The sequence below is a fragment of the Eumetopias jubatus genome, unplaced genomic scaffold (assembly GCF_037043125.1).
Source record: "Eumetopias jubatus isolate StellerSeaLion01/CBP00866 unplaced genomic scaffold, mEumJub1_p1.0 scaffold_10, whole genome shotgun sequence".
NCBI lineage: Eukaryota > Metazoa > Chordata > Mammalia > Carnivora > Otariidae > Eumetopias > Eumetopias jubatus.
The window spans coordinates 78,851,100-78,873,560 of record NW_028274816.1 but is presented as its reverse complement, the minus strand read 5'-3'; the positions used below and the strand labels follow the sequence as shown (position 1 = coordinate 78,873,560).

The 22,461-nt window shown below is 57.0% G+C and overlaps 1 protein-coding gene across 6 annotated transcripts in view; it reads right to left on the bottom strand.

The window, feature by feature from the left end:
* Positions 1 to 22,461, bottom strand: part of ZFP3 (ZFP3 zinc finger protein) — a 42,052-nt gene that overhangs the window by 1,661 nt on the left and 17,930 nt on the right. For 3 of the 6 annotated variants that reach the window (XM_028125114.2, XM_028125118.2, XM_028125115.2), the window contains one exon: positions 17,209 to 19,956. In XM_028125114.2, the coding sequence (XP_027980915.1) occupies positions 18,437 to 19,948 (1,512 nt within the window). In that variant the 5' untranslated portion in view covers positions 19,949 to 19,956 and the 3' untranslated portion in view covers positions 17,209 to 18,436. Of the gene's footprint in view, positions 1 to 14,709; positions 14,798 to 17,208; positions 19,957 to 20,358; positions 21,383 to 22,461 lie in introns of those variants that run through there. The other 3 variants (XR_003612551.2, XR_003612552.2, XM_028125117.2) reach the window with 2 other exon arrangements.

Below are 22,461 nucleotides of genomic sequence, written 5' to 3'. Positions count from 1 at the left end.
AAGCCCGCCGGCCATTCTGTCCTCCCCGCATGCCCTCAGCTTCGTCTGCCACACTGCTCTGTTCCTACTGAGCCCAGACATAGCCCCAGCACTTAAAGGGATGCTCGAGGCAAAAGCTTTTCAATCCTTTCTAGCTGACACTAGAGACAAAACCTACTTGCCATTCCCCCCCAACTACCTATTGATTATATCCACTAAGTGACCAAGAAGATCAAACTGTCACTCAGTGTCTCAAGTCTCAGGCAAAAAAATCATGTCATAAGCAACTTTTGAAGTATCCAGGCTGCTCACCACGATCCACCTGTCCTTCTCACCCATAGTGGTGGGGTCCCCAGCAACCAAGTTCGCCATGTGTGACCCCCACACAGCCACGCTCTCTCCCCTGCCTGCCTCTTGCCCTAAGCTGGAACAACTGGACCCTCTTTTCTGAGATTCTGGAACTCGGAAAATCTAGTTCAGCCAGGGCTGGTCTTTTGAATAAAGGACATTTTAAGACCCAGGAGCTGAAGTAGTAAAGGAGGAAGGCAGTCTGCAGAGAGAAGAATGAAGTGGACCCACATAAAGATTCAGAAACTCTCCAGGGGTGTCTCTGACAATCAGCCGGCTTTGGGGGATGTTTGTACAGACCACAGACACCAAAGTAGGGTTTAGAAGCCTCTCTCTTTCCCAGATTACAGAACCATTTTTGAGGACTTAGAAGCTCAATCCAAACATGGAAATGTTTTTACATTGATCACTTGCCTCCCCTTCTAGGAATTTCTTTTCTCCTAGCATGAGAAGGCAAATATTTATACTTTTAATATGGTTCAGATAATGAAAGGAAAACCAAGGGAAAGGAATGGAAGCTAACACAGGAAATCTCTGAAGGAAGACTCAGGACACCCAGTACAGATGCCCACGGGTCTAAGTTCTCACACCCGGCGAATGTGAGAGCAGCTTGGAGAGGCGGCGGGCAGACCCATCAGAGGCTGGACGGCTACAGTCCCCTTCTGAGGGGGGACATGGGCTTCAGCCAAGGGAGCATTTCCCTTAACCAAACCCATGTAGGAGAGGGAAACCTTGCACATCAAGAGAAGGTGAGAACGTGCCAGCTGAGCCCACCTGCCACACATCAGCTGCTGCTATAAGAGCAGGGGGCACGTGGCCAGGCCTTCAAACAGAAGTCAGGACAGACTCGGCATCAGGAAACCCATACCCCAGAAAGAATCTGTAAGCATAAGGAGTACGGGGCGATTTTCAGCAGAAGCTCACACCTGGTGATACACCAGAGGATTCACACAGGGAGGAGACTTTACGTTGGTGGTGACCGTGGCAAAGATTTCGGTCAGAGCTCCAATCTCCTCCACCATCGGTGGGGAGTCTGCTTCTCCCTCTCCCTCTGTCGCTTCCCCCTGCTGTTCCCTCTCTGTGTCAAATAAATAAATACAATCTTTTAAAAAAATAAACAAATGCAGGTAACACGTCTGATGGGTTCTGCCCGGCACACACTCGGTTCTTTAAAGGGAAATACTTTGGCACTTTTTTTTTTTTTACATGTTCATTGTAAGAAAAATTCAAACACTTAAGCAGGAATTGTTTGAACTGGCCAAAGTCCTTTGTTTCTCCCCGGAAGCCATTATTATACTGCAGATCTTTTATGTATGTTCTCTTGTTTTCTTCATGCTCTCAACTACATAGCCTTTTAGCTTCTTCTTTTTTTTTTTAATGTACTCTTTTTTTAAAGATTTTATTTGCCACTGCAGGGAACCTGATGCAGACTTGATCCCAGGACCCCAGGATCATGAGCTGAGCTGAAGGCAGACACTTCACCAACTGAGCCACCCAGGCATCCCACACTTTTAGCTTCTTGAAAGCAAAGAACTATTTTTTTTGTATTTGCTCACCTTCAACCCAGGCCCAGATTAACATATATATTTTTTGTTCAACAAATGAGTGTCCACGCTTATAACTGTCTAGTTGTATTATTGAAAACTATATTCATCACAAGAGCATAGTGTGTGTAATATTCTTGCATTTCTTTCCCCTCTACACATAACCATGAACTATCTATTGCAGGGGAAAAAAAACAGGTTAAACTCTATTTTGCTTGGGAGAGGTATCCATTTATTTCAAATTAAACTTGGGGGCTGGTTTCTAGTCAAATATTTTAATGGTTCCCATTTTAAAAATGTTGTTTGCCTGAAAAGTAGTACTTCATGTGACATCTGAATGTAATTCTTCTGTGGCACTTCCTTGGGATAGCCTACCCCTGAATCACACATTTAGCTGCTACACACAATTTTCATAATTTATATTTTGCTAGAAGACCATCCACTTCGTGTAGGTTTTCAAATAGGATGTCATGGCCTCTAATTCTTTTCATGTCTTCTGATTCTGTAGTTATGTTTTATTTCTCCTTCCTATAATTCTTAAGTTTTACGTTGATTTATTGCTATTTTCAAAGGAGTCTGCATTTGGATTCATGCCTTCTATTATTTTTCAATTTTCCATGTCAATAATTGCAGTTTTTAATCTTTATTAATCCACTCATGCTTATTTCTTCAGGCTTATTGTACTAAGCTCTTGAGATGTCTGAAGACGAATGTTTGTTTTAAATCTGTATTTGGTAATCGGGGAGGTAATGAAGGCCACAGAGTGTCCCCACGGCTGCTGCTGGATCCCACAGATTTCTCCAGGGAGCGTTCTTTTAATCGCCTTCTAGACAGTTTGTGATTTTGCTTTGGTTTCCTCTTCTGATCTAAAGGAATTCCTATTTTCACTGGTTTGCTCAAGCTGCAGTACATTCTATGTGGGCAGCTGTGTGCTTTTCCATCCTCATAAGAGGTACCGTCCCTACCACTCACAGGTCAGATTCTTGATGGGAAACGAGATGGCAGGACTGGGTCTCCTCCGTCCCAAGCCCCAACCCCTACTCCAATAAGCAGGCCCGGAGATTTCCCCTCACCTCCCAGGAATTGTTTTTAGTGACCCACGGGAGTCGGGCAGGCCCGTGGCTGGGGATGTTTCCTCCTTGAGGGTCACTTCTCCCTCCGCTGTGATGAGCAAATGGGAAAGGGGCCACCGGGACCGAGGACCCCGAGCAACCAAGACTCTCGGTCTCGCTCCCCTCCCCCTCTGCTGGGCGGGGCTTCCCCCCTCTGGGCGGGGCTCCTCTTCCCCTCCCCCACCGCTGGGCGGGGCTCCCCTTCCCCTCCTCTGGGTGGGGCTCCTCCCCTCCCCCTCCGCCAGGCGGGGCTCCCTCTCCTCCCCCTCCCCCCTCTGGGGCTCCCCTCCCCCTCCCCCACCGCCGGGCGGGGCTCCCTCCCCTCCCCCCTCCGGTTGGTGCTCCCCCTCCCCCTCTGGGCGGGGCTCCCTCCCCTCCCGCACCACTGGGCGGGGTTCCTTCCCCTCCTCCACTGGGCTCGGTTCCCCACCGGGCTCGGTTCCCCTCCCTCATCACTGGGCGGGGCTCCTCCCCTCCTCCTTCGCTGGGCCCTGCTCCCCTTCCCCTCCCCCACTGTTGGGCGGGTCTCCCCCTCCCCCACCAATGGGCGTGGCTCCCTCCCTCACCGCCCACCCCCCCCACCCGCTCTCCGCGGGGGGGGGGGGGGGCTTCCGGGAGGGACAGCTGCGCAGGTGCCTGGCAGGCTGTGAACGGGAGCGCAGGCCCCTGCGGGCTCAGGGCCGTGGCGGTGGTCAGGAGCTTCACGGGTTGTGTGGTTGTGCCGGTCGGAAGGCTCTCTGCAGGCAGCCCTGGCAGGAGCAGAGGCCGGCGCTCCGCCGGCTGCATGGAGGGGTCCGGGCAGGTGTCCGCGGCAGGTGTCATCCGGGCAGTGCAGGGAGCACAGGGCGGCGGGGGGGGGGGATGCTCCAGGGAGGAGAGTGAGGCTGGAGGGGACATCCAGCTGGGGGATCCCCGGGGGCCCCTCTCCTTCCCCGTTAGACCTTCCTGATGCTGGACGCCTTCCCAGAGACCCCGTCTTGCTCCTGGGGGCCCTGTATCCAGGGCACTGCTGCAGATCCAAGGCCTTTGAATTATTCCCTCGATGGAATTAAAATGTTTCTTTTGCTGTGGCCACTACAGAAATTTGAGAAACGGTGGAGGGGTCCACCTGGTCGGAGGCTGCCTCTCGCGTGCGCTGGAATCAGTCACTGGAAACATCACTGGAAACAGGCAGGTTAGGTCGCACCGAGTGCGGCTCGCGTCTGGGCTCTGATACTGGAAGCCTGTGTCTTCCTGTGGGCCCCAGAGACGCTTTTCCTCCTGCTGTGTTTTGTTTTCTTTCTTAGCCTTTGTCTAGTATCGTGGAAAGCACCACACGTATCTGTCTACCAGACTGCAAGTCTCTCAAGGGCATGACTCTTAGTGGAACAGGATCCTGGAGACGGATGGAGGAATGGAGAAGAAAGGATTGCAGGGTTTGGCTCCTTGTCGAAGCTGTGTTTAATGAGCGCGGAAAGAAGAATGATTTTTCTTATGCTGCAGGGTGCCCCTGAAAGCCTGCAGCGGGTGTGGGCCTTCTCCAGAGCGAGTCCAGGCCAGGATGGCTCTACCACTAGAGCAGCTAGAACTCTGGCCCGTGGGTGCACACAGGATCAAGGGACGGTTATGGAGATGGCGCCAGAGCCGGAGCGAGACGTGGGAGTTCGAGACTAGGCCACAAGAGAACCACTCTCCGGGTCCGGAGATCTCCCGCCCGTGGTTCAGGCAGCTGTCCCAGGAGACTCGGGCTCCCCTGGAGCCCCTGGGCCAACTGTGGGTGCTCTGCTGTGAGTGGCTGAGGCCCGAGAGGCACACGGAGGAGCAGATCCTGACCATCCTGCCCGAGATGCACAGAAAGAGCCGTGGGAGGGGAAGGCACCTCGGGGAGCATCCAGCTCCAGCCCACGCAGACCCAGCCTTTGCCAGAGCATGGTGGAGAGCCGGACTCGGGAGGGAGAGGAGGAGGGAGTCTAAGGGCACACAGGAGGTGCTCAGAAGTTGGCCGTCATCATTCTGACAGACTTAGGCTGCTTGGTCACCTCCACAGTGAGGGAGACTGATAAACTGCCTCACAGGGGGGCCCTAAAGATGAAATAAAGCTTCTACCACGTCTGGCTCCGAAGCCTCGCCGCCGCCGCCCCCCTGCCAGCTTCAGGGAGCCCTCACACCCCCCCCAGGAAATCCTTCATTGCCGTCCTGCCTCCTCAAGCCCACTCCTCTCCACTCCCAGCTCATCACTCCCTGAGCTAGAGGCCAGCCTTCAGATCCTTTCTCTTTTGACTTCCCCAGGCCTCCCAAAACAGACTCTAAGCTATCAAGCCATTCCGGTGTAAGATACGCCTATGGTCACCTTTATCTGCCGCCCGCACCCCTGCTAGAAACGAGGAGGTCAGCACTTAGCTCCCGCCCATCGCTTCCTTCCCCGCCTGCGTCGTCCCCCCCCTGCCTGGGGCAGAGCCTAGACCAGAGCCTCAGGAACCAAGGGACCGTCAAGGTGATGTGTTGCTCATCAAGAAGATTCCATTTCATAGTTGGTTGGGCATCACAACCCCGCCACCAAACGGAAGCATCTGACGGCTCAGTCCTCTTAGCAACAGCAGGGGAAAACTGGAAATGGAGATCGATCTTAGAGTCTGTTCCAGAAGTATATTCTTAGCTCCCAGCGTTCCTTCCCTTTATTCCAGACTTTTTTTTGGGGGGGGGGGTCTCTTTCACTTGTTTACTAAATCTCTACTCATTTATCAACTGGGTACTTTACTTTTCAAAAGAAGCTAGCTAGCTGTGGTTGTTTCCCCAGCAAATACACTGCAGATTTCTTAAACCACAGCATTTAATGTAGAGAAAATGCATTTTTTAAAATTTTTATTTTTTTAAGTAGGCTCCATGCCCAATGTGAGGCTTGAACTCATGACCCTGAGATCAAGAGGGGCACGCTCTGACTGAGCCAGCCGGGCGTGCCAAGAAAGTGTATTTTTTAAATCGAATGCTCTTGAGTCACCTTCAAGCAGTGGTTTTTTTGTCCTCTATTTGGACCACGGAGAGTGTCACAAACAATTAAAACATACAGTGTTATGGATGTCTGAGAGCAAAAGGGCAAAGCACTCTTCTTTAAAGAGCAGGTCAGAGGCGGAGGCAGCACCAAGCAGGTGGACGCAGGAACGGGCAGCCGTCCCCGCCATAAGGGAGCTAGCTGCTGGGGGATTCTTTCCAGTGGCCGTCTGCTGATGGGGCAGCGAGCGGAGGGAAGGGTTCCAGAGTCAGGAGGGGCGGACTTCCTGCCCTTCCCTAACCCTGCGACCCTTCTTTCTTGTGTTTTCCATCCCCCACAACATCAGCTGGCCACTCCCCAATTTCTTGAGGATAATACTTACTCTCATATTTTTAAAATATTTATGTATTTTAGAGAGACAGCGTGAGCACGAGGGGCAGAAGGAGAGAGAGAATCTCTAGCAGGCTTCCTGCTGAGCACAGAGCCCGATGAGGGGATCCATCCACAACCCCGAGATCATGACCTGAGCCGAAACCAAGAGTCGGACGCCCAGCTGACTGTGCCGCCTCTGTACTGAATATTTTTTAAGCTTTTATTTTCATGCCAGAAGTATAAATCCTGGGGCGCCTGGGTGGCTCAGTCGTTAAGCGTCTGCCTTCGGCTCAGGTCATGATCCCAGGGTCCTGGGATCAAGCCCCGCATCGGGCTCCCTGCTCCACAGGGAGCCTGCTTCTCCCTCTCCCTCTGCTGCTCCCCCTGCTTGTCCTCTGTCAGATAAATATATAACATCTTTGAAAAAAAGGAGTAAAAATTCTAATCCAAGTGCCATGTCTCCATACCCCCAGGACAGGCGTGTGTAGTTTTCCAGCCCTTGTTGCAGAAGGCAACCCAGGGTCCAGGGACAAAGGCTCATTGTCACAAGCACTCGTTCCTGCAGTGGACTCACCGGCGGCGCCTCTGCATCTGAAACCACCTCTGAGGCCGGGGGCACTTTAGAGCAGGCAGTGGTGAGAGACCCCACAGGGCAGGGACAGGTGCGGCCCCGGGGCCAAGGTGGCAGGCAGATGGCTGTCCCCGGTAGAAGACACCCACAGGGAAGAAAGGCCTTGAGTGTAGGGTGTGTGGGAAAGTCTCCATTTATGACTCACACTTTCTAACCCACCAGAGAGTTCCTTCCGGAGAAAAGAGCGGTGACTGTGGGAAACCGTCCAAACAGAGCTCCACCCTCCTTCGGCATCACAGGAAGAACCCCCACGAGCATCGTGAGTGCGGGAAGCTCCCTGCGGTGGGCGCCCATCTTGTTCGGTGCCGGAGGAGGATGTGTTCGGGGAAGCAGCCCTCGGGGGGTCCTCACCGTGGGAAGGTCCTCAGTCAGCGCGCACGCTTGCACCTAAGTCGGGATCTGAGAATTCGCGGTGCGGAGAAACCTCGTGTATAAGGAGGGTGGGGGCGACTACGGGTGGGGTTCAGAGCTCGCGAGACCCCCGAGAGTTCATTCCAGAAAAGAGCCTGCCCCGCATCCTGCCAGTGAAAACGCCCCCCGGACAGAATCCTACTCGTCTCGTGAGTTCTGGGACTGGGTTCCATAAAAGGTGTAAGTTCCTGGAGGCCTTTCCTGCGGCTTCCTTGATTTAGGAAAAACCATTTACCTAGTGCCACCTGCAGACCATCACTCTGTGCCCTCGGATTCAAATGCCTACTCGCTGAAGCCCCGGGCGGGGCACGGTGCGGCAGCCGCTGGGCCGTGCTCATTCCCATAAGAGCACCGTGCGTGGCCTCTGCTCCCGGCCCTGTCTCCACCCCGTGCTGGTCTGCTTCCACGGACAAGGTCACAGCCACAAAGGGCCAGGCACGAGACAAATCGCGTGAGTCACTCGGACGGGGAGAGGCTAATATGCAGAAGTGTGACCTAGGAGAGCGAGATCTCAAAGAACACAGGAAGGGCAGAGTGGGGACAAGTGCCACCTCTAGGAGAGGGACAGTGCCCAAGGAAGCAGCACATGTAGCAGAGCCCCCCCATCCCGACCAAGACTGAGGTCAGACCTCCCTGGACAACGGCGGTGGTTCCAGCTGTGAGCCACAGCTGGTCTGGACGGACTCGCAAGAACCAGGTTTGCACTCCCTTCCCCAACCGCACTTCACTAGGTGGTGGGAGGGTTCGCTCCAGGGAAGTCAGTGAGCAGCACAAACGAGGGCTCTTCTCTCTCTGAACTGGTTCTTGAATATTTACCAGCACAAGTTCCGGCCCAGCGGGTGGTGAAGTTCACCGAGGTGCTACCCCGTGAGAACGGGAAGGAAAAGCGACAGGAACCAGAAGCCCCTTCCTCTTGCCCCGTCCCTCCAGCGCCCTTTACCGGCCAAGCTGTGCCCGCTAGCAAAGTGGAAATGTATACAGGCGATTGTATACAGCAGGGCGCAGCCCAGTAGACTGCGGGTCAGGAGGCTACACGCTGCTGCCCGGCCCGGGGTTCCAACGTCACTCCCCCCTCGAACCCTTCCTCCCTCCATGCCCTCTGCCCAGATCGGAACAGGGATCACCCCTTGCCTTAGATCTCTGCTTCGGTGTCCTCTCTTTGGAGAAGCCCTCCCCCCCCCACGATACCGCGGTATCCCCGCTCCCAGAAATGTCCAGAGGTAGCCGGGCGGGCGCGATGGCCTGCACACCCGCGGTCCCCGCTGCGCGGGAGGCTGAGGCAGGAGGACCGCGTGAGCCCAGGCGTCCTGGGCTGCACTGTGCCGTGGCGATCAGGTGTCCATCAATAGGGCAACGGGCAGGCCACCTACAGAAGGGCCAATCGGCCCAGGTGGGAAACCGGAGGTCACAGCGCCTGTGCTGATCATAAATGTCCAGAGGGACACGGGTGGTCAGCACGCGACAGCCTACAGGCTCAACGCACATCCAGCCTGTGGCCTGTTTTTCGAAGCCCACAAGCTGAGAAAGGGCTTTACATTGTCTCTCTGTTCTGAAAAGCAGAAAGAGTGACAGAGGTTGTATGTGGCCCACAAAGCTAAACTATTTATTTGCTATCTGGCCCTTTACAGAAGTTTGCCAAGGCCTGGCCTAAGAGGCAGCTCAGCGCAGGCACCCACGTGCTCCCCCTTGCTCTTGCCCCCCCCACCCCCCGGCTAGACTGTTATTCTGCGTGGCTGAAGCATGGGGGCTGTTGCGGCTCACGGGGAAGGCAGAGGGGCAGTCCCAGGGACAATCGGCTTCCTTCTCAGCAAGTGTCAGGGAAGGTGCCCCCCTCCTTCGTGGAAACTTAACTACATGGCCACGTCTGTCTTCCGGGGAGGCCAGAAGCGAACCTCTCGCAGGATGGCCACTTACCCAGTTAAAAGTCTCACTGTGGTGAGAATGTGGCAAGAGCGGCACTCGACCCCCAGGGGACGTGCCCCCCCTTCTGCAGACTGACTGGGGGAGGGAGTCCGGGCTCTAGAGGGCGCGGGGGGTGAGGACCGGAGCCCAAGGGTGTGGATGAGTGCTGGCCTCGGGGGGGCCACTCCAGAATCAGCCGTCATGCCGGCTGCAGAACGGGACTCTGAGAAGAGTGAAACCAGAGGCATCCTTTGTAAGCAAAACACTGACCTGAGAACGTCTCTTTTGACGTCTCGGTACAAAGGAACGGAGGCTCTGTGTGTGCAGTTTGACTGTGTTAGAGGAAGAGTTCCTTGCACCCGGGGGGGTCCCGGGGGTCAGTGGTGCTGTCCTCATGTGATCAGCATCTGTCCGTTTCTGTGTGGAGGGGACCGTGTTCAGGTGCGCATTTTGGAGCTGATAGCAGGGGGTCCCCAGCCAGGCAGCTGAATAAACAGAACTTGTGCTAACAGGGAGGGGGGTCTTCTGTCCCCAGCAGGAGACAAAGAAACGGACTCCCTGATCTCAGCAACCAAACACACACCAGGGACTTGGAGGGCACGTCTGCTGGGGCCGGTAGGAAATGCGCACAGAAGGTTGTCCTCTACCTAACAGGTGCACGTACTCCACTGCACCCGTGGGACGAGCCCTCCCGTCCTCGGGAAAGTGCAAGGTGCACGCGCCAGGGAGGCACCTGTGTGCCCACAGGAAGGGAAAGAGGTGATGCGAGCTTCAGTCAGTCCCTGGACCCTCTTTTTTTACGATGTTATTTATTAGAGAGAAAATGAGCACAAGCAGTAGCAGGGGAAGAGGCAAAGGGAGAAGCAGACTCCCCGCGGAGCAGGGAGCCCAACGCGAGACTCGATCCCAGGACCCCGGGATCACGACCAGAGCCGAAGGCAGACGCTTCACCGACTGAGCCACCCAGGCGCCCCGGACCCTCTTTTAACATAACGAGACCAAGGTCAGGGAATAACTGCAGCTAGAACAGCTTCATTCACAAGCTTACAGCCCCCGGTGAGCGCGCTTCCCCGGCCTCGCTCTCCTTGGCTCCACAGGGAGAAGCAGGGGGAGACAAAGAGCAGCACAGCCCTGCCTGGATGCAGAGGAAGCTTGTGCTGGGGGCTCGCAGGTGGGGGGGCAGTGGATGGAGCGGGAGCCCCTCCCCATCCTAGCTGCCCGCTGCCAACAGAGAAGGGCAGCTCCTTCCCTCCCGCGGAGGCAGACCGGCTGCGTGGGACGGAGCACCCCGCCTCGTGGTCGGCGGAGACGGGGGGAGGCAAGGGAGGTGCATTCACAGGCCCGGCCACCAAAGGTCTCCCTGCACGTCCCCTGGGCTGATGCAGGCTTCTGGCGTAGCTCCTCCCCTGCCCCCTCCTGCGGCCCGTTCTCTCACCCAGATGTTCCCCAGGGCGCCCCCCAACGCTCCATCTCGAGGTCTGTTCCCCGGGGACTGCAACCTAAGAAAACCAGGCATCAAATAAGCAGAGTAAAGAGATGCTGGCTCGGTCGGTGGAGCGTCCCACTCTGGATTTCGGCTGAGGTCGTGATCTCAGGGCCGTGAGATCCAGCCCCACGTCGGGCTCCGTGCCCGGCGGGGAGTCTGCTGGAGGTTCTCCTCGCTCTGTTCCTCGCACTGCGTGCATGCTCCCTCTCTCTCTCTAAAGTAAACAAATAAATCTTAAAGAAGAAAGAAAAGAAAAAAGAAATAGGCTTGCTTTATATTGCTGTGTTACGGATGAAGAGACGAGGAGATTCAGCTGGTTGTCCACGGTCACGTGACGTGTCCGAGGCAGAGCCAAGATCTGAACCCAAGGATGCCTTCCGACCCCGTGCTCACACAGCTCCTTGTTTGCTCAACAAACTGCACGGGCGAGGAGGAGGAAGTGGGGCGAAGCGTTCCCGACCTGAAGTGTGGGGCAGGGGGGTCCAGACTCCGCAGACGGGTGGGGACTTGGGCCCTGAGACCCGCCTGCTGCCGCTGCCTGGGCAGCAACGTGGAATTAAGTTCATTCTGTCCTGACTACAGAACAGAACCATGAGAAATGATGGCCTTTCTTTCAAACATGAAAACAGTTCCCTCACCCACAAAATCAGCATAAACAAAAGCCTTATAGAGCAGGCGAGCACATCTCCGCACACAGGCAGGACTAATGCTTCCGGCCGTGACGGAGTCACGGGGACTGGATTTACCATCCCCCCCGCCCCAGCCAACTAGGAAGCCAGACAGAACAGGGGATGACAGGGGGTGCCGGGCAGGGCGCCCCGAGGGAAGAGGGACAGGTGAGGTAAGACCCAGGCTGGGCCCAGCTGAAGGGACAGAGCTAAGAGTCACAGAGGAGAGAGCCAGCTGACCCCAGGCCTCACACACAGGGGCTGCCGCCACGTCCCCCACCTGGAGCCAGCGACAGAACCCGGGGGAGGCGCAGGCAGCGTTCCTGGCGCTCACACAGGTCTGGGAATGGCTGGAGTGGAGAACCCTTGCCGTGGGCACCCACCCCGCAGAGCCACACAGGGGCCTTACTGCAGGGACGGGCCATATTGACCCTGGGCCTCAAGGCTGCTCAGTCCCACCAACCAAGTGGGAAATGGAGCCTCAGGAGAACCAAACTCTTTCCAAGTACTTACGTGCATCCCAGTTCAAAGCTCAAAAATATTGAAAGGAATTAAAAAAAAAAAAAAAACCAACAACATAAAATTTACAATGACTAGGATGCTGCCAAAACTTCAAGGCAGGGGCGCCTGGGGGGGCTCAGTTGTGAAGCATCTGCCTTCGGCTCAAGTCATGATCTCAGGGTCCTGGGATCGAGTCCCGCACTGGGCTCCCTGCTCGGCGGGGAGTCTGCTTCTCCCTCTCCCTCTACCCCCCCCCCCCGGCTCGTGTTCTCTCTCTCAAATAAAATAGATAAAATCTTTTTTTAAAAAGACATAAACTGAATTCTAGAAATAAAATTACAATGTCTGAGATGAAAAATGGGGATAGAAACTACCAAAATACCTAAAAAAAAAAAAAAGATGAACAGAGCATCAGTGAGCCGTGGGACACCGTCAATCACTGGAGGTTAGATAACGTGTGGTTAGAGTCCCAGGGGAAAAGAGAGGAAAGCAGAAAAATACTTGAAGCGATCGGCGCTGACGGTTTCTAAATCTGATGGAAAGTATCAACCCGCGGATGGAAGGAGGGTGGACCAGCACCGGGTTTGTACGGAAGAAACACACCAACACACTATCAACATCAGACTGGCTGAGAGCAGTCATGAGTACCCACAATCGGCTGTGCTGTGGAATTTCATCTTAGGAACGAGGACTAAAATTGATAAGTGGGAGGAAGTGCGAGCTCACTGGGAAGTCTGAAGACTGAGCACCCTCACGGCGGAATGTGGGACCTCCGAACGTACGGCCTTCGCAACTTCCTGGTAAACCCACTGGGGAGACTTGACAAAGACCCGGTGTGGGAACGGGACCCCACGTCCGCTCACAGGGCTGCTCGGCGCGCTGACGTGGATGCATTAGCGGCCAGTGCGGAGGCGAAGGCACGACCGGCACTCTCCTCGAGCTCAAGCGCTGGTGAGAAGGCACCCTAACTTGGGGCAGATCGAAGAAGGACCACGGGTAAAGGAGACAACGGCACTGCATTTACAGGGCCCCTGCTCCGTACCAGGTGACGGGCTCTCAGGTGCATGGGTCTATATTCTGTATCTGCAGACGCTGCCCCCGCCTTCCTGACGAGGACACGGGAACCCAAGGCCGGACCGAGGTAATCCCGTCCACACTGAATTCCGAAGAGGCCGCGGGCGCGCTGGGGGTCAGCCCAGACTGGCCGCCCTGGCTGTCGGGCCACCGTGAGGACAAACGGCTCCTTCTCCCTCGACTCATTTGCATTTCCAGCATCGCCCGAGCCAACGTGGCTCGAACAAGAGGGAAGGAGCAGGGGTGAGAGCCCGTCCCGAGTCCGGAGGACATACGTGGTTCGTCTCGCAGTACAGACTAGGTAAGCACAAGCTGCCCAGCGCTAGCGTTGAGGGTCATCCTGAGCAGAGGAGTGCACCTGCTGCCGGCTGCCGTGCAGCAACAGTCTGTCCAGGAAGACGGAAGTAACGTGTAAAAACGGGAAGGAAAGAGATAAAACGGCAAAGGCTGTGATGAAAGAGAGACTCTGAGGACGGCACAGGTGAGACCTGCTCTGTTCTTTGTCCCGGTGCTGAAAGCGGCAGGTGTCCGGGCACCCGCGGCCGCTCGTACTCGCGGAAATGGCGTCGTGGATCAGCTGCCGCAGCCGCACAAAGCCTCTTCCCTGACCCCGTCACACGAAGGGACGCCACGGGGGACAAAACTCTCACGCCACCAGCATCCTTTGGGGGGAGAGTGGGTCTGCACAGAGAGATGAAGGGCAGCAAGGTACCACGACTCTCCCTTCAGCTCCTGGGGTTCACCCTTCATGGCCTCTTGTTTGTGGGGACCACTCATTTCTTCACTTCGGGGTGGCAGCCCTGGCCTGATGCCCTACATTCCCTTCTGCAGCCCGTCCGCCAGAGCAAGACCCAGAGCTGCCACAGAGGGCGTGTGCGGTCCACTGACCCCAGGGAGGAGGAGAGAAAAGGCTTTAGGTCAGAACGAGGGTCCTGCCGTCGGTCCAGCCCCAGATGGCCCCGCACGGTGGACGCTCCGTGACGCGGAAGGTGTCGAGACCAGAGGTTCCTCCACACTGGTATTCAAAGGGCCTCCCCGGTGCGAAGTGTCTAGGGTTTCCCGCCGGTGTGACCGTCTCCCACGCACAGCACCTCCCAGCTCCACTCAAGACCTCCCAGGTCTTCCTCACATCCATTGCGGCCCGGGGACTCCCCGGACACTCCCTGACTTGGGACCGGAATGTGGATTATAGGCCCCCTTCCTGTGCCCCCCGCAGTCCAGTTTAAAGAGCGCCCCACAAAGCCAGCAGATCAAGGGTATAGACACACTCTGCTCCCTTCCTGGTGATCTCTGGGGTCGTCTGCCCAGGAGCCGGCCCAGACCTTACCCATCTGACACATAACCAACCTCCCTCTATGCAGAAGGCCTCAAACGGTCAATCCCAATGCCGGCCCTCACACGTCCACACCGGCCCTCCCGCCCACAGCCTCGGACCACAGGGCCTTCTTCCTAAAGCCAGCCCTGCCTTCCCCACCTGAGTCTATCCGTTCCCACCGCAAGCGAGACGAAATCGAAGTTTGTTATTAAACACTGTGTGAAGGGGCCTGGATGGCAGTCGGGAGCATCTGTGGGGCTGCTGAATGAAGTCCGCCCCAGGATGCGGAAAACGGACACCCGAGCCTCTGCACATGAGTTGGCTGCATGCCCGGCACCCCGACCCCACTGCTCCCCGGGACCCCCACGGGCCGGGGCCTCACTCGGTGGGGCTCCTACCTCATGGTCCGAGGCAAGGTGGTGGCCAGGCGCAGAAGGTGGCTCTGGAGACGTGGCGGGTGCCAGGGGTGAGTCTGGTCCACACTGCCTGCAAAGCGTGTTACAAACAAGGACACATGAGCATTCTGTCCACACCAGAGGAGGCTGGAGACGGGGATGTGGGAGGCGCCCGAGGTTCCTGGACAGGCTTCACCTGCCCGCCGGCCGCCCCCAGCCCTCCTCCCCTCTCAGAGCCCCAGGCACCTTTTGGGGGTGCTGCCCGCAACTGGATTGCTCAAGGCCCCAGCAGTCTCCTAGCGCTAGACCCACCCCCTCTGTTCTGGGGGCCCCCCGGGGTCGGTGCACAGGTGCTAACACATTCGCGGGCAGTCAGCAAGTGCTGGGTGACTGGGGCTCCTCCCTGGGGTCATCACCAGAGGCTCCGGCTCCCTCCACTGTCAGGGACACCCCGAGGCAGGTCGTTTGGACAGCTTCATCCCCAAAGCTGAGGCCCCCGGATGAGGGGGTAGTGATGGCGGCTTTCTGGGTTAATGTTTTTCAAAGGTCAAAGCTGGCTTTCAGGGGCAAGGTAAAGGACTACAGAGGGGTCCAAGGATGGGTTTCAGGTGGCCCGTGAGTCCCCTGAGGTCCTGTGCACGTTCTTCTAGGCAGAGCCTTCCTGAGTCTCAAGGATCCCTGACCTCGCAAGCTTAGGGCCCTGCCTTAGATCAGGAGTCACCTAGAAGAACACATAATGAGTCTGACGGTAGTAACAACTCAAACACTGGCCCCGAAATCTCAGTAGTAAGGGGATTTTTTAAAAAAAAGTTGGACCATCCAGATGATCCAGAATATTACCTTGTTAATCATGAAAAACGTGGATGTGTATATAGATCACTTATGATCGATGAACGAAATCGGTAACATGGGCCCCGTTGTGAACGATAAAGGATCTCACCAAGCCAAGCAGAGGGCAGAGGATAGAGTGAAGTTTCTGCAAAAGCAGGAGCACAGGGCAGGTGGCTGTGGCCCTGGGGGGGGGTGCCCCTCAGGGACGGGGATGACACTGGCCTGGGAGGTCACACGAAGACACGGTGGAACAACGTGTTTGGGGATAATAAACATCAGGAAGGCGTCAAGTGAGTAAAATTGTAAGGACACACAATTTACCAAACGTGTCAGGACACCATTAAAACGGAAAAGATGAGAATGTGTACCAATGCAGCTAAAAATCCTCAAAAGTTATTTCTGGGCATTTAGGGAGGTCTTTGAGATTGTGAAGCCTGGTTTTCAAAGCTCCAACACTAAGAAAATTCGTGTTTTACTTCCTCGATGGGACTCCTACCTGCATGAACGTACGATTATCACTCACAGTAACAGGGCAGATTTCGAGTCCCAAGTAGGCGGAGAGGAGGGGAGGCCGGCAGAAGGGGAAGGTCCCAGTCTCCCTGAGATAAGTGGGTGCGAGGCGGACGAGGGCAGGGAGCGAAGTTACGGGCTGTGCGCATAGCGTGTGCGTCAAGGTGGAGAGACGCGTTCACCAGAATTCCTCCTGGGAAACGCGGACTCTTCTTGGGATGAGAGGAGACCTCCCCCTTCACGCATATGCTCAAGTACAACAGCGAGAGTGGGTCACTGTTGCCTTCTCATGTTCCAGGGAGTGGGCTGCTGATGGAGGGCCTTTTCTCCTTCCAAGCAGTGGCCACAGCCCTGGTGGGGCCGGTGGGGAGGGACTGGGCATTGCTGAGGTGGCTGAACCTGAGGTGGGGGGCGCGGGGAGAGAGCAAAACCAGCCGTGGTTTGGCCAACAAAGGACGTCTGAGGACGTACAGCGTGCATGCCCTTCTCCCCTGGCCCCGGCACCTGGGCGCATGTGGGAGCGGGCTCTTGGGCGTGAGCTTAAGCAGGGGCTGAGTTGTCTGTCGGGACCAGGGGTGAGTGTGGACATCAAACACGTGAACACAGGACCAGGAGCTGGAGGGACGGGTGCCATCCAGGCTTCACAGGACAGAGACACGGTCGGGGAGCATTTTTCGGCTTGAACCTGAGCAGCAAGTAAGAGAGCACACTGCACCTGCCATCCCCATAAGGACGAGGGAAGTCGGAGAATCCCTCCCGCTTGGGGCCCGACCGCCAGACACCAGAGGAGGGACGGAGGATGGGGGGCTATGCGGCGTGCTGTTCACTCATACGGCCCTTTTCTCAAGCGAAGGGTCTGAGCTGGGGGAGCACACTGGGGCTCAGAGTAAACCCACTTATTGGGTTTTGGCTGTGAGTGGTTGTTTCCAAGGACGTGATTTAAATCTATGACATTCAAATCCACGTAGTAAAAACACCAACGTGCGCAGGGTTTCACACACAGAGGCCGCGAGCCTGCCCATCCACAGCACAGCACGGGGCCCAGGAGCTCGGACAAGCCCCCTAACGTCCCCCCGGCTCCTGGTCGTTGACATCGGCGCAGGGGCACCCACATCCACCCCATCGGCCGATGCGCAACGGTGTGAATTAAAGATCATTCAATGAACACGGGAAACAGGTGGATTTTATGGTACCCACGTGGTACCCACTCCAGCCGCTTACAGGAGACCCACATCAGAGACGCTGTGAAAATAAGCACAGAGAGTGTCTGGCGCTGGGCCCGGCACAGCGAAAACTCGGGAAACACTAGGGGTTAGTAATCACGTCACAAAGAAGAGATTAAACAACAGAGCACCGAGGATGTGTCATGTTAGATCTAAGAAGTCCACAACCGCAGGGCTGGTCAGACCCTGGAGCTCACGGAATTCATGCCCCTCCTCTCAGGGTGAGCGCCGTCAGGGGCCGAGCGCGAGGAGCAGCGCCAGCCTGCTGGGGCCAGCCGCCTCCCGGTGCCCCACACATTTGGACGCGTGGACGCCCGAGGAGAACACAGAGCGTTCGTGGGCAGGAGGCGAGGGGGCTGCTGGGCCGTGGGCGAGCGAGAGCAGGTGCCACGGCGGAGGGCTCCGGGGTGTGGGGCGAGGCCCAGCGAGGGCCCAGGTGCCTGCTGACGGTGAGGCTGCAACAGTCCCTCTGCTACCTGCTGACACACGACCCAGCAGGACGTCCATCCGTCCGTCCCCGCGGGGCACAGCTGCCCATGGGCTGCTCTGTGCACCCACCCCCCCCCACCTGACCCACCAGCCCCTCGGGACGCTAAGGGCCTCGCTTGCCATCCTAGAAGCGGCCTGTTGTCTCCTCCGTCCTGCACCCTCTGCGGGGGGACGAGGAGGCCTCACGGGAGGGGGTCCCCAAGCTTCCCGGCTTCAGCCATTGTCTAAGGAACCTTCGTATCACGTCTGCAAGATGTCGAAGCTAGGAGAAGCTCGATCAGGGTCCCGGTGCGACACCGTGGCCGGGAAGACGGAGTGTGTCCTCCGCCACGACTTCCTAACCTTCCAAGAGTCAGCGCTGTCACCCTTGGGAGGTGGCGGGTCTCCACGGTTCCCGAGAAGTCACGAGCTGGGCTACGTGGCTGGTACAGACCCCGGCAGCGATGGGACCCACTCGGGGAGCGCGGACCAAGTGCGAAAGGGGACAGAGGAAACACGAAGGCCTCCGACAGCTTTTACGATTTAACTCGGGATCCTGAAACTTCTCCGTGAACTGTTCACAGAAGCGTCCCCCCGTTTTCGGCCGCTGCGTTGGAAGTCGGCGGGGGGACGTGTGTCCCCTCGCGGGGTCCGCAGGCCTGGGCGCGGCAGGTCGGGCTGGGGCACGTCCAGGGCAATCACTCCGCGCAGTGGACGCTCTGGTGTCGGAGCAGGTGGGAGCTCCTGCTAAAGGTCTTCCGGCACTGCTGGCACTCATAGGGCTTCTCGCCCGTGTGCGTCCTCTGGTGGAGAACAAGCTGGGAATGCTGGCCGAAGGCTTTCTCGCACTCGGTGCACTCGTACGGCTTCTCCCCAATGTGGATCTTCTGGTGGAGAAGCAGCTCTGAGCTGTCCCAGAAGGTTCTTGCGCACTCGTTGCACTGGTGAGGCTTCTCCCCCGTGTGAATCCTCTGGTGCACCGTGAGGTGGGAGGTCCGCCTGAAGGCCTTCCCACACTCAAAGCACTCGTAGGGCTTCTCGCCGGTGTGGATCCTCTCATGCCTCAGAAGCTCCGAGTTCCCCCGGAAGGCCTTCCCACACTCCTTGCACACGTAGGGCTTCTCGCCGGTGTGAATTCGAATGTGTCTGATGATCTCCGAGTTCTGGCCGAACGTCTTCCCGCACTCGCTGCACTCGTACGGCTTGTCCCCCGTGTGGATTCTCTGGTGGCGGATCAGCTCCGAGCTCTGGCCGAAGCCCTTCCCGCACTCGTTACACAGATAGGGCTTCTCTCCGGTGTGGATTTTCTGGTGCCGGATGAGGCCCGAGCTGTGCTTGAAGGCTTTGCCGCACTCGCTGCACCCGTGGTACCGCTCCTCCGTGTGGATGCGCTGGTGCTGGATGAGCTGCGAGCTGACCCGGAAGGCCTTCCCGCACTCGTTGCACTCGTACGGCTTCTCGCCGGTGTGGATCCTCTGGTGCAGAATGAGCGCCGAGTTCTGGCTGAAGGCCTTGCCACACTCCTCACACTTGTACGGCCGCTCCCCAGTGTGGATCCTGTGATGGTGGATGAGGTGTGAGCTCTGGATGAAGGCCTTGCCACACTCACTGCAGGCGAAGGGCTTCTCCCCGGCGTGGATCCTCAGATGTCTCCGCAGGCTGGAGTTGGTCCCGAACGTCTTCCCGCACTCTTTGCACTCGAAGGGCTTCTCTCCGCTGTGGACCCGCAGATGCTGGATGAGGTGCGAGTTCTGATTGAAGGCCTTCCCGCACTCTTTGCACGTATGAGGCTTTTCTCCCACAGGACTCCTCCGGGCCTTGTGAGCCTCGGAGTTCTCCACGGGGCTGTGGCGGGAGGCGGCGCAGGCACGGACGGGCGTGGCTGGGGGGTCAGCCTGAGACGGGAGCGGGCGCGGGCCAGGGCTGCAGACGCACTCGCTCTCGTCGCTGTCCCCGGACTTCGCGCCCGACGGGGACCTCTTACAGGCGATCAGCCCCGACACAAGGCCTCTCCCCCGAGGAGACACCTGCTCCGCGCTCTCGTCCAAGGACGCTCTCAAGTGCCTCTCCACCGCGTCTTCTGCCCGGGCGCCTCCAAACTCCCGGCCCTGGCAAATCACCTTGGGAAGTTTCTCTGACGCTGCCACACGTGGCTCAGGTTCTTCAGAAACTTCTTCCTTGGGGATTACCTCCACGTGCTCAGTCCCCATCTCACAATCTGAAATGAGAGAGGGCAGGCGCGTGAAGTGGCTACAGCACACGTGACCGACGCGAAAGCTAGGGCGGCTGGAGCAGTCCGACCGCACCCCAGAGCAGCCCTGGGGTCTGGTGAGAGGACGGGACGCTGCTCAAGAAAGGGGCCTGGGGGGACGGTGGGCACGCCAAACAGACAGCGGCCCCTGACTGAGAAGCGCGACACGAATCATCAGAGGGAGAGATTTCAGGAGAGAGACGTTCACGAAAGCTCCGTGATTCTAGCGGTGAGCTGGCGGGGGACCTGGGCTTGGCAAGGGAAGTGGGAACAGAGGGTCCGCCACGGAAAGGCTGGGAGAAGCAGCAAAGACAGCACGCCGATCACGAGAGACAGGGACCCTCCCCGGTGCAGCCCCGTGGCGCTCACCGGGATACAGGTCGGGGCCGTATCCGCTGACCGTCCAGAGGGTCCCACGGCTGGGCCAGAACCAGACCCACAAGAGAAGTCAGTCCTCTTGGCTCCCTTCCATCTGGACGAAGTTGTTCTAGCTTCATTTCCTCCAGATGGCCGGCGAGCCGTACCCGCGCCTGCGCTTCCCTCCCCCACGGACGCAAACGCCGCCCGCACCACAGCCTGATGCTCTGAGTCGGGCTCGGTCTCTAGACTCCCTTCAGTTCCGCTGCCCTGTTCCTGCCCTGGGACCACAGCTTCGGCCCACCGCAGCTGTTTCCTCAGATCTTTACAACGTGAGAGGAAGTTCTTGCTCCGTCTTTTCCAAATACTTCCTGTCTCCATATTTCTCCAAATAAGTTCATCATTTTGTAAAATGTCCAAACGTATCCTGATGCTGCTATATCTGTCACATCTCTGTATGTCTTTCCTCTCAGTGAGCTTTCTATGTTCTAAGCAGTTATTCTTTTTAAATGTAGCTATGTTAACTACTTTTACAGACTGATTTTTATAAACGGCCTCTTTATAGAATTTTCTTAATACTTTTCTTAGATCTTAAAGCCTCTACTTTTTTAAACTTCCAAAAGGCTGTGGCAGAAGTTTCAGTTGTTACCCTATATCTGTTCTTCCACACCTCATCAGCAACAGAATAATGAATTTATTTAGTGTAGCAAGGAACCTGGCTAAAGAAGTACATTCCTCAGCATTCTTTGTGGCTGGGTTTGGCCACATGACCAAACTCTGGCCGGTGAGACAGAAAAATGCAGACGGAAGTGGATGGGATGTCGGGGAAGTCTCCTGAGGGGCGAGGGAATGCCTTCACTCTTTTCCACGCTCGGCCTGGGGCGACGGGTGGCCGGCGGGTGCCATCTTGGACCGTGAGCACAGCAGTGTCCCCTGCAGACCCTAGGATGGGACCAGAGCTGGAAGGAACCTGGGTCCCTGGCGACTCCATGGAGCTGCCATCCCAGCCCTGGAAGGCCTGCCTCTGGACTTTTTTTTAAAGATTTTATTTATTTATTTGAGAAAGAGACATGAACAGTGGGGGGGGGGCGCGGGGGGGGGCAGAGGGAGAAGCAGACTCCCCGCTGAGCAGGGAGCCCGATGCGGGACTCGATCCCAGGACCCTGAGATCATGACCTGAGCCGAAGGCAGACGCTCAACCCAGGCCGCCCTGGGCCACCCAGGCGCCCCTGGACTTTTTCATCTAAGAGAGAAATACGCCTTTGCCTTGCCTTGCTTAAGCCATTGTGGTTTTTTTGTCTTGTTTTTAGGAAGCCAAACTTATTCCTAACTGGCACGGTGGCCCTGGGGATTTAGCTACCCCTGTCACAGAAGCAGGGCCAATGCTAGGAGAAGGAGCCTGGCCTCCGTCCAGGGCACTGCAGCCAATCTGAGGAATACGATCCTCAGCTGGTAGAAGTGATCGTTGTTGTCAGGTGACTCTCAGGGCGGAAACAGGCAGCGATGGGCCTTTACGGTTTCTAAGCTAAAGACTGCCACAGTGCATGGCCAGATGAGCGTTTCTGCGGCCACTTTGCAGGCCTAGACGCACCAGGGCAAGGGGCATGAGCTCTGACCAGGGCAGCGACAGTAGTCGGAATGAAGAGGCGACAGCTGCAGAAAGAGTTCAGGGGTCAAACTCTGTGAGCCTTGGCTAGAGCTGCGGGGACCGGACTCGGGGAGAGCAGGAGGGCAGGGTCACAGATGGCGCACGGATCTCCCCGTATGCAACCAGATGAGCAGGAGGGCCAGAGGCCGGGGGTACGGGAGCAGCAGCTCGTTCAGGATGCGAGAGGACCCGTCAACTCTGTTTTGTACAAGCAAGTTTCCAGGCATCCATCCAGAGTATCAAGGAATCAGCTAAAATGTCCCAGTCTGAAGCTTATACCAGCCAGGGCCAGAGACACAGCCTGCACAGGACACAGCGCAGGCGGTAGGAGGGCCGTGGGAGAGCTGCCGGACACGGGGCCAGACACCCAGAAAGCCAAGGCCAACGTGTAAGCTCTGCCGCTACCTTGCAGCCTTCCCTCCAGATCTTCCTGCCTTTCTCCGCCCCGCTCTCCACCCCAGGAGGCT